The 11,886-nt window shown below is 40.3% G+C and overlaps 1 protein-coding gene across 1 annotated transcript in view; it reads left to right on the top strand.

Moving 5' to 3' along the window:
• Nucleotides 1–4,687: 4,687 nt before the first annotated feature.
• The window catches only part of PIGN (phosphatidylinositol glycan anchor biosynthesis, class N), a gene marked incomplete at its 5' end in the record, with an annotated part of 67,467 nt that continues 60,268 nt past the window's right edge, over nt 4,688–11,886 (top strand). The window contains 3 exons of the mRNA XM_010009279.1: nt 4,688–4,842; nt 6,096–6,226; nt 9,596–9,712. Coding sequence (XP_010007581.1) covers nt 4,688–4,842; nt 6,096–6,226; nt 9,596–9,712 — 403 coding nt within the window. The remainder of the gene's footprint in view (nt 4,843–6,095; nt 6,227–9,595; nt 9,713–11,886) is intronic.

Below are 11,886 nucleotides of genomic sequence, written 5' to 3'. Positions count from 1 at the left end.
TTTTTTTTTTCCCCCCCCCCCCCCCTTTCTCTCTCTTGAATTTTATCTCAAATATTTAACAACATATTATTTAATTCTTTGTTGGGCAAGGTGTTCCCTGGATTTCTGCTTTTTTAGGAGGTAAAAGACCCTAATGTGTACTCCCTCTCCACTGTGTAGTCAGCAGATCCTGAGCATCATGAGAGCCACCTGTGGCTTCCTCTGCCCCAAGAAAGATAGGGAGAAAATGGGGAATGGCTAACTAATATTTGAGCTATTAGTGATGACACCCTGAAATTGCTTGTTCATTTAAAAAGTGCTAACTAATGATAACTCCACTGGTCAGGAGATGTGCAAGTCTGTCTAGTTTTCATTTGTATGTATCAGAAGCAGATTGCTTAAATCATGAGTGGAGGGAAAAATGTATGATACTTGATAGTTCCTGTCACATCTGCTCCTGGTACAAGGTGATCCTTGCCCTTTCTTGGGGCAGAAAATTGAGTAAGACTAGGCTTTTTATCGGCAGCTGTGTTAAAACTCAGAAGTTTTAATGTGCTTGAGAGTAATAGCTTGGGAGTGGCTTAGAGATCCAGATAGGTATACAGTTGATTGTGGGATTTTCTGGTTGTTTTTTATTTGGTTGGGTGGGTTTCTTAGAAGCTTTCAAAACAATTAAGGAACTGGGTGTAATTTAGTGTGATGTGGCTTAATGATTCTCAGTTAAATAACCTTTACCTAGATCATGTTTGAGTCTGTACTAAAGAAAAATTAGGCAGCAAAATACTGGGAGTCTAGGTTAACTAACAGGGAGAAAAATAGTCTTTCTAATGGATTTCTGATTCTTTTTTAACTATTTTGTGGAAAACAATTTTGTAAGATTGAACTCTCTTTTTAGGGTAAAATGAATAAAATTGCAGGAACTCGAATAGTCATGGACATGAGTCCCAGTCATGGACTAACCACAGTTTATTATGACCATAGGTAGGATATGCTCAAGATACTCGGGTGATATCTTTTAAATGCACATGTAGGTGCAGATGGCAGACATTTATTTTTCATTTTTATTTTTTTCTTATTTTGAACACAGGGCTTCATTTTACCTTTGGCCCCCTTCTGCCAGATAAAGCCTTCTGACTGTCCCGTCTGTGCAGGGTAGGGGCTGGAGTTATTTTAATTCCAGAACTGAGTCATTTTAAATTTTGAAGATCTGCAGACAGTGCCATGACCTGTTGTTGATTTCTCTCAGTGTATTTCAATACAGATAGCTCTGCTGTAACTAGCAATACAATGGTTGAATGTTGTGTTTTAAATATGTGTAGGAGTCTTGTTCATGAACACGCTCAACTGATATAAACCTGGCATATATATGTTTATCCTGCCTTTGTACATTTATTTTACACCCAAACACTGGCCTAACTATTTAGACTCTTGCATCAGCACAGATCAGTGTGCACAGCTTTAATCAACCAATTTAAGTTGTTCTGGATTTATGTATAAGGGAGCTTTCTGGAAAGATAAAGTTTGATTTCTTTCTCCCTGTACATCCATGCCATCAGCAAGAGTTTATCAGCTGTGTTAAAGGGTCATGATTCCATGGAGGGCTCTGTTTGGAGGAACAGACGGTCCCCAAAACCTTATGTTAAACATCTATGGAGTCCATATTTTGTTCAGGCATCAGTAAATCATGTATTTACTAGACCTTCTAGGTAGTCTTTTTTTCTTCTTTGCTTTCTCCCATCCAAGGGGGGGAGATGATACTAAAAGATTCCACATAGTTGTTGCCAAACTTCTCTTGTAATATTTAACTACTATTACGTTATAATCAACTTTACATTTTGCTGTAAATCATAGAATCATAGAATAGTTAGGGTTGGAAAGGACCTTAAGATCATCTAGTTCCAACCCCCCTGCCATGAGCAGGGACACCACACACTGAACTATGTCGCTCAAGGCTCTGTCCAGCCTGGCCTTAAACGCCTCCAGGGTTGGAGCATTCACAATTTCCTTGGGCAACCCATTCCAGTGCCTCACCACCCTCACTGTGAAGAACTTCTTCCTTCTATCTAACCTAAAGTTCCCCTGTTTAAGTTTAAAGCCATTACCCCTTGTCCTACCACTAGAGTCCGTAATGAAGAGTCCAAATGTTTTAATGGAAAACTTATCACTGATCTACTAAATTGTGTATTAGTTGTAGCCAGGGCATTATTTGGTTTTAGTTGCCAGAAAATCATAGAAAGGTTGCCAGAATCATAGAAAATGAAGGTTGGAAGAAAGCTATAGTGATCATTGAGTCCAACTCCCTGCACGAAGGAGGTCCAGTTAGAGCAGGCTACTCAGGCCTTGGTTTTGGGCATCTTCAAGGACAGAAATTCAAGAACCTTTTGAGTACCTGTTCAGTTATCTGGCTACAGTTATGGTTTAAAAAAAATAATTTAAAAAAGTCTCTTCATCTTACTGGAATTTCCCACATTTCAAATTGCATTTCCCCTTGTCCCATCACTAAGGCCTTCTGAACAGTCTGGCTTAATCTTTTCTTTACCCAGTAGATGGTTCTACAACAGCAATGAGACCTCTCCTTAGCTGCCTTTTGTTGAGACTGGACAAACTGAGTTCTTTCAGCCTCTTTGTTCTTTACTTCCATCCCTGAAACTTCCCGGTGGCATTTGGCTTAAATATGTGAAGGAGGTAATATTACTGAATAGGGCAAATAAAACGGAAACAAACCAATCGAGACAGATATAGTTAACAAGTAATGGTGGCTTGGAAACTAATACTGAGTGGTGGCAAGTCTCATGTTCTGAGAATACTGGGTACCAAAATGAAGAGGCTTTTAGCAGGCTACAAGGAGATATGAGGATAGTGCTTGACAAACAGTTCAGCAAGGTGTTTTTTTCCCCTGCTCTTTGGTCACCTGCTTACCAACTCAACACCTTTAGCACTCTTAAGATAACTCCTTGTGGCGAACTTCCTATTTCTTTTTTTCAGTAAACTATTTAAAAAAATAATGTTCGGTGGGATAAAATTTGGTATTTGCTCTGGAAAAGATGGCTCATCTTAGTTTACACTTGTCTTTCTTTTGTTGTTTCATTCTTAAATAGCCAGAGATTGGGCAAGGTCTTCTGACTGCTGCCCTGGGTTACAAAATGGCTGGGGTGGTTTTGGTGTGTCCTAGGGACTTGTCTGGTGGGGGAGGAGAGGCCCAGGCCTTGTCTTCCTTGCAACAGTTTCTTTCACTTAATCATTCTGTGACAGAAAAATACCTGCCTTCCAATATTGATCTGCATTTTAGGATTTAATTTTGGGTGTTTCCTGTTTGTCATTTTTGATATGTTGTTTCCTTTAATTAAAAATAAGAAAACAGAATTATACTGTATCCTGCAAACTACTGGTGTGCTCTGGAAGGCTTCTTCATTCTGCCATCAAACATGTGAGGTGGATGGACCCCTGCGGGAAATGGAAGTTTCCATAAAAATACTTATATTGCTATTGATTGTGATCAGATTTTGTTCTTGTAGCTTTATTTAAAATTTCTTTGGACTTTGGTCATGATTGTGTTTGGACAAGAGCTGAAGTTGATAGCGTGCAAATATTAGTCTATGTGGTTTGTATATATTCTGGGATTAAAAAAGAAAAAAAGGGTTGTAATAGCGTATTGCCATGGCTTCCTGACACGCCTGCTGCTGGTTTGGTCTCCCTCTGCGTACAGTGACTTCCATTTACACAGCTTTAGTTTTTAAGAGTTCCATCACGATCACAGGTGTGTGTAGGGGACTGCTCTGTCCTTTGGTGGCAGAAATGGTTCACTGGCCCTACCAGCATTTTCCATGGACTTGTGTGTGAAATTCAAAGACACTTTCCTTTATGCTAGTGCACTGGAAGGTTCTCTGGCTGTTCTTTGAACTAAAACCCTGCCTAACTTTGTTCCCTTGGGCAGCGCTGTTACTGAGGAGATCATGTTGGAATAGCTGTCTGCCTGCATTTTGCATTGCTGCAATATGGCTGGTCTAACACAGAATAGCCATGTCAAGACTCATTCAATCTGAGGGGGAAATTCCCTCTGGCATCTGCCTCAGGGATGCTTAAGTAGGACATGTGCACAGCAGATGCATGTTCTGTAGTTTATATATTTGCAAAGCATGTCTTGTTTTTTCTGTTCTAATTTTCTGCAAACAAGCTATAGCATGGTATCTCAGTCCTGCAGAACTTGCTTCCAAAGCAGGAGTATTTGAGACCTTTGCTTCCAGCTTGAAGCTGATAAATCACTGGAAGTTAAAGCCATAAGTGGTGCTCAGGAATGGTTCATCACTGTGATTATACAGGAGGTAAAGAAGAGATGATAGTCAGTTATCTGGTATTTCTCAAGAAACTCAACCCCACCCTCACCCCCCCAAAAAAAAAGACCCCACACAAAACCAAACCAAAACCCAAAACCAAACATAAAAAAACCCCAAACAAACAACCACCCACAACCAAACAAAAAAACCCAGCCAAAACCAACCCCTCCCCAAGAAAACAAAAACTTGAGGAGTGTTGCCTTAGATAAGCTGAAACTTTGGATGACTATACTGATGGAAGACATCCAAGAAGTAAACTGGGAAGTAATTAATTTTTCTCTTTTGTGACCCTAACAATTACTAGTATTTTGATATGAAAACAATTGTGGTTTAGTTTTAGTAGGCTGCCTATCATATTTTTACACTGTACTCAGATTAATATCTTAATTGTTTATTCTGTACAGAGCTTCTTTAATTCTTCTAGAAGTAATCAAACATTGTTCTCTGCACTGAATGAAGAGAAAGTGGTTCTGTTCCTCCATTTGCTAGGCATAGACACAAATGGACATGCTCATCGACCAAACTCAAGGTAATTGAAAGATTAAACATATCTTTCTTACTAGCTTTAAATGCATACGGTAACTTTTTAACAGTGCTATTAATCAAGCTTGAAACAAGACTTATATGCTTGAGGGTTTCTACAATAGGTCGTATATGTCACCATGATTATTTTATGTTCTGAATTGTCTGAGTTTTTTTGTTTTTAAGGTCTTCTCTGTAGAAATGGCAGGATTTTGCTATATACAGTGTTCTTGGTTATAATTCTGTACTCAAATCTGATTTATAGCAGTTTGTCTTAGATATAGCCAACACATAATCTAGAAGTTATGTAGGAAATTGCAGTTTTGTATATAAAATGGAAACAGTTCTTGGATTCCCCATGGCTGAAATAATACGGTTGAATTTAAAGACAACAGTAACTTGAGGAATAGTGGCTGCAAAATCCAGCATTTTGTTTTAGCTTTCCTTAGGACACTTTGAACAAAGAGAAGAGTTTAGAGTAACGCTACTTATCACCAATTCATTTTAAACTGTGTTATTTGAGTACTTTTTATTTCCTCACTTGCTTTGAATGTAGGATATTATGTGTTGACCCTTGCATACTTTCAAAATCCTTGCTCTGATTCCCTGCATCATTCCAAAGTTTATACTTGCTGAATGAATCTTTTTGTTACGATTTTTTGAAGATACAGTTTTAAAACTGACTTTAGCAACAGCAACAAATGGAAAACTAATTGGCTGAAAGTTAATCATGGTCACTTTTTCTAAAAACATGATTCTTTGGCTTAGACTCTATTAACTAAACTCTGGGGTCTGTGCTGATCTGTGAATCAGCACAGACAGAGAGAGACTGTCTCAGAACAGTCCCAACATGGTGAGATCTTTCTTTGCTATTTAGTTACTAGCTTAAGGTAATTTTTGAAACTTACAATTTAAGGTGTTTGAGTTTTCCAGAATTCCTTAGTTCTGGAAACTTAACTTGCCTGGTAGGTGTGGGTAGTTACATTATAGTCTTCAATCAAGGACAGGTCAGATTTGAAATACACGTAAACATCTATTTAAGACTGTAATTTCAGGAACCTTCAAACTGTGCTGTGACAATTTAGTATCTCACTTAAGACTTAGAGGAGGAAAGATTTTCCATCTAGAAAGCCTTTTGTTAGCTTGAGGTTCTGTAGAGGATAAAGCTGTCTATAATCAAAGGACTGGGCATTCTGACTACGAGAAACTTGCTTTATATGAGAGCCACCTTGAATCTAACATTTTTTCTTATTTTTCTAGGGAATATAAGGAGAATATTAAGAAAGTTGATGAAGGTGTAAAAGAAATTGCTTCAATGATTGACAATTTCTACGGAAATGATGGAAAAACTGCATTTATTTTAACTTCTGACCATGGAATGACAGATTGGGGTGAGTCTTTTCAAATGTTGAGGATCTGGAGTGCGATTAGCGCTCTGTCCCATTAGAAGCTTTGTTGCCTCTGCTTCAATTTAATATCCTAAGTGTGCTTCTATATGAAACCCATGCAAATTAGGAAATGCTTACTTGCTTCAGGGGCCCCCATCAGTCTGTGACAGCTGAGTTGCTGTCTGGACAGAAAAAAGAAAATTAATAGGGTAAAGCTTAACCCCCTTTGTGGCTGCTAGTACAGATAAAAAGACCTGAATACCACCTCTGTTAGAGCCTCCTTGCAGAAAACTAGCCCAAACAGGAGAAGATTGCTTTTGGTGGCCAGTAACACAAAGTTGGTCTTGTTCCAGACCATGTGGGAGATAGATACATTTTTTTACTTTGGTGCTCTGAATCACCTGGAAAAGATGGCAGATGTGTTCAGAAGCTGGTGAACAAATTGAGGAGGAGAGGGCCCTGTTGATCTTCACTGATTTCTGTTCCATTACAGTAAATATAACTTGTTTTCTGTGGTGTGGAAAGAGAAGGTGACAGGGCATGCCTGTGGAAGATATTTATTTATTTATCTATTTAATTATCATCTGCTCATTTGCAAAATAGTTTGTTTTGAACATTATTTATTGTTGAGCTGGCTGTCACCTGCAATAAAATTTTAATTCTTTCAAGTAATACTTTCATAATTTTTTTTTTATAAAGGAGGTGTGTATATTTTTAGAATATATATGATCATAGGAACCTCAGGAGCTCAAACCACCTACTCAAAGCAGAATTAGCTTTGGTATCAGACACAGTTGCTTGAGCTTAATCCAGCAGGGCCTTTAAAACCTCAAAGGATGGAACCTATGCAGCCCCTTTGGGCAGGCTGCTCTGCTGCCCTCATGGAGAGGAAAACATTTCCTGTATCTGCAATCTGCATCTCCTTTGTTCTTATGCCTATTCTCTCTCATCCTCCTACCATGTGCTGCAGCGAGACCCCAGCTCCATCCTCTCAGACCTCCTTGCAGTGGGGTACAGGCAGGATGCTGTTATGTCCTCCCCAAAACCATTTCTTCAGGCTGAACAAATCTCAATACCTCAGCCTCTCCTCACAGGACAAACGCTTCCCTGACCAATTTAGGAGTCCCCCACTAAGATCATTCCAGATGGTTGATGTCTTTCTTGTACTGAAGGGGCCTAAAACTGGATCCAGTGTCTAGAGGTTGTCTCACAGGTACTGGGTAGAGGGGGATAATCCCTTTCCTGGACCATGCTGCTGTTAACACAGCCCAGGGTGCTGTTGGCTTTCCTCACAGCCAGGGCATGCTGCTGGGGTTTTCTCACTATGCACTGAGTCCTTTGAGGGAGGAATAAAAGGTGATAGGAGTAACTCCCCAGGCTTTGAGAACTACTGGTCTATCATAATTTTCTGTCATCTCTTTCTGTCTTGAAGAAAAAGCTTGATCTGCCAGAACTGTTAATAACTTTAATGTCGACTTTAGTCAATCCAAGATCAAATGATGCTCAGGCCTATAGCCAGTGGTCAGAAGGCTAGTTCAGTAGCTTTTTGTCTGGGCTTGTAATAACAGCAGCTGCTGCACTCTTTCAGTCGTTATTTGCACAATAGAACATGCACAAATTTTAAAACAAATATTAGAAGGGCAGGGAGGACCTATTAAGGAAGAGAACATGTTTTGAACTTGACATGATCAAAGAAACCGTGGTTGTTGGCAGAGACCAGTAAAATCACTTGCTTTCTCAGTCTGACTCTGTGATCTTGCTTTAAGCTGATCTAAAATGGAACTGTTGACTGAGATAGGTGGTCCCACACCCACCCTCACCTTGGCCACTTGTTCCTGCTACCACTCTGTCACAAGTACTACTCTATGGTATGTTGGAACAGAGAACAGAAAACTGAACAAGAGTACCCTTTCCCTCGAAAAGGTTTGTTTGGAGGGTGCTGAGGGCTGGAACAGGGAATAAACCCAGCTGAAAATCAGGGGTTTGCCCCTTCTTATAGTTCAGATCAGAGTAAAACCTGTTTTTTATAGTAGGGGGAGGGTGTATTCAGCTGCCTCTCTCAGTTATATCTGCCTTAAAGTATCTGTGGAGGCAGAGTGTCAGTAAAATGCTGATGGAGTTGGTGGGTTGGCTGAAATGAAAGATAGCCAAAACTTGCGCTTTCCTTCTGCAATAGAAAGAAGTAACTGATGCCTGGAAGATGGAGGAAGCATTCTCTTCACCTGTTCTTTTCCCAGTCTCTGTGAAGAAGAGCAGTTGTTGCTGCTTTTGAACCCAGAGCGCCTTCCACGGGATTTCGGAACATTGGAAATCTTGTTCCCAGACCTGTGTGTTCTTAAGCATAGGGTTGTTTAAAGAATGCAAAGCTGGCTCTGCAGCTCTGCCATAATGATTGCTGTTCAGCCTCGATGCTATTCCCCATTTCATACCCAATTCTGTTTTGTGAAGTAAAAAAAAAAGCAGATGTTATTATCTGTCCTTCAGAATTATTAAAAATATATATACACACAGACAGGGAATAGTGTGCTTCTATGCAAATACAAGGAAAATGGATAATCTTGTAGACCATGCAGTGAATGACATAGAGTTTGTACAACATCATCCCCTTTGATTCTGGGCTATCTCACTGCTGTGGCATCTCACCCACTGAGTTCAATGACCAGTGTTTCTTTCAAGCTTGTGTGGCTTCTGCTTCAGAGCACCTGCTGTTGAGATGCCATAGTTCTAAAGCTTCCTCTTTTTGGCGACTGATATGTTAATCATAATCTGGAGGGAATTAATTTCCCTGGGGAAGGAAGTCATGTTTTATCAATTTTTAAGGAGTGTGCTGCCAGGCTTTAAAACCTTAAAAATTAAATTATATCGCTGGGGAAGGGATGATAGTTGCAACGCATATTGTGTCGTGGTTTTGAAATGAAAGTCTAATCCTTGTCTGGGGACCAGAGATCAGTTCTGTATGATTTTTTTGGGCATGTGCCTTATTTTACTCAAATCAACCATCCCTGGTTTCCAGGGGATGCCCAGAATAAGCACATGGACATGTTTTGAGCATGTAACTCTGCTACACCTTGAGGCTTTCAAATACTTTGGCTTTAGTTTCTGCATGTTAACAGTGAGGGTTTTAATACACAAATCTGTATCTTTATGGGCTTGACTTAAGTGGTACCAATTTCCTAACTTGCAGCTTGAATTTAACCTTTATTGTTAGTGGCAGAAAAACAAGCTATGAAGCTGGAATAGGTTGTCTGTAATAGGATTTTAGTATGTATACTGTAACAAGAACTTAGGATATGTGTGTATATATATAGATTTTGTTTGGTTTTACACCATGTGTCTTAAAGTTTACACTTTTTTTGGTTTGGTGTATCTTAGGAACCCATGGAGCTGGTCATCCCTCAGAAACTTTAACACCACTGATTGTTTGGGGTGCTGGGGTGAATTATCCACAGAAAGTCGCATCCCAAAAATTTGAAGACAATTTTTTGAAAGGTAGGTAATGTATAAAACTCGAGTGCAAGATTTTGGTGGAAAGGGAGGCATTTAACTATTACAGCTGTTGATCTTCACCAGTTTCTGTTCCATTACAATAAACATGACTCATTTTGTGGGATTTGGGAAGAAAAGGTGACAGGGCATGCCTATGGAGGATACTGCAAAATTGGGTAGGTAATATCAGAGTCAGCTTTCTTTTCTAATCATGGAATTGGAGACGTTCTCTCTTTAGGTGCAGAGGTACAGGAGGCTACTATTCACACTCCTGAAACTTAGTTCCAGAGGAGACTTAATTCTTAGGAAGACTCCCAGAAGTTAAAAGCTATTTGTACAGAAACATGATAAGCTGACATGTCCTAAGACTCTTTTGTAGCTTCACAGTACAACCCTGGGGACTTTCAAAGGGCTATCTTGTCTCACTTGCATCCTTGTGGCTGTTGTGGAAATGTAAGCAGTCTTTCTCAATGAAAACCTGTGACTCTTTACTGTTATTTTCCCCCTATTGTAATTATTTTCCCAAAGCTAATATATGAAAGAAAAATGCTTTAAAGAGGTCTCTTGAAAGACTCTTTGAATTTGCTTTTCCTGCTCCATATAAGTGCAGCTGAGACTGTGTGCAGGAGAGGAGAGTGTTTTCAAGACTGTTGCATCACTGATGTATGCAGGTGTCCAACTTGTATTTGCAAATGCACACACCAGTGGTCAAGTTCTTGTGTCTGTTGACAATCCTTCCTAATTTCCGAGTTAAAAGGTCATGGAAACAGCAGAATATTTCTAATGCTGACAAACTTCTTATGCTCTCTTCAGTGCAAGCAGGCTGTAGGCAGCTCAGTGGATTGTCTCACTTTTTATCATTGCCATCAAGGGTTGACACCCCCAAAGGTGGTGCCAACAGGCAGGACTTTGTCCAGTTTGTTATGGAAAAATTAATATGCTCCTTGGTTGGCTGGAAGGACACAGTGCCTGCTCTGGGATGACAGCCTTTTCATCAGTCCTTCACCTGTGTTCTGCCTTCCTTTAGGCCTGTCTATGCAATCATCTTGGAAAGATTCGCGATGGCAGCCCTGCATCCTGTGGCAAAGTATAGTATTATCTATTTGGCCACTGGCTTGGCCCTTCTTCAGAAAGGAGGAGAATATGGTGCTGTTCTGTGGCTCCTTAGTGCAGGCCCCACCGGGTGGCCTTTGGGGCACAAGTCCAGAGAAGCTTGTGAGTGAGTGCACAGCCTTCTTCAGCAGAAGGAGGTGTGGTGGTTGTTTTCATCTGTACGCATCCTGTTCTGGAGAGGGCTCAGACTGCTCTGCTGCAGCTGAGGAAGCTCACTATACCCCTTCCTTGGTTTTGCTTCTATGAGGTTTTATGTGAGATTTTCTTTGGTTCATGTAGCCTCAGCCTCTGCCTCTCAAGCCGGCTCTCTGCCATTTCCCCTGGGCTGTTTGCGTCTGAATGCCCAGCAGGCTGCAGTAAAAGCAGAGCAGGATAAAGAAAAGAAAATAAAACCTATCAAATGGGTGGGAAACTGTGCTGAGCACTGTACAGGAAACCTGGACAATGAGCTGGCATTGTAAACCGGCATGGGAAGCATGTTTACCCAGTCCTGGGAGTACAGCCCACACTGGCCAGTCTGCAGATGTGTCCTGGTCCTATGGCTCCTGGTCCAAGGCAGATGTCTTCAACTCTGCCTTGTGGGGATATCTGAGTAGGGGAAGCAGAAATGTAAAAGTTTTTGATAAAGCTAGATATTCTTCTAGCAGAGCTATGGTTTCTTTGTACCTTAAGCACATTGCATGCATGCAGACTGGTTTTCAACATTTTTCATGGGGAAAATGTTATTTAAAGGAAAACAAACAATGCATTAATATAATAGAAATATGGGTGAGAGTCTATAGCCCTAGAAATATAAACCCATTTCCTTTTCTGGGAAGCAAAAGGAAACAAACTTGTTTTCATTTTGTTGTGAGTTTTAACACAATTCATGATTAATGCTGATAATGCTTCCCCTGTGTTGCCATGGGAACTTCTGGTAACTGTATGTCTTGCTGCCTTTAAGGTACATGGCTGGGTTTTTGGTGTTCTTGGGACCAAACAGGAGTGGGCCTGTACTCAGACCCCTGAAGCTAGCATTAGTATGAACTAATTGCTGCAAATAAGTTTGGTACATGCAATACTGC

Source organism: Nestor notabilis, unplaced genomic scaffold (genome assembly GCF_000696875.1).
Source record: "Nestor notabilis isolate BGI_N333 unplaced genomic scaffold, ASM69687v1 scaffold27492, whole genome shotgun sequence".
In the NCBI taxonomy this organism is placed as follows: domain Eukaryota; kingdom Metazoa; phylum Chordata; class Aves; order Psittaciformes; family Psittacidae; genus Nestor; species Nestor notabilis.
This window is presented reverse-complemented; position numbering and strand designations above follow the sequence as displayed.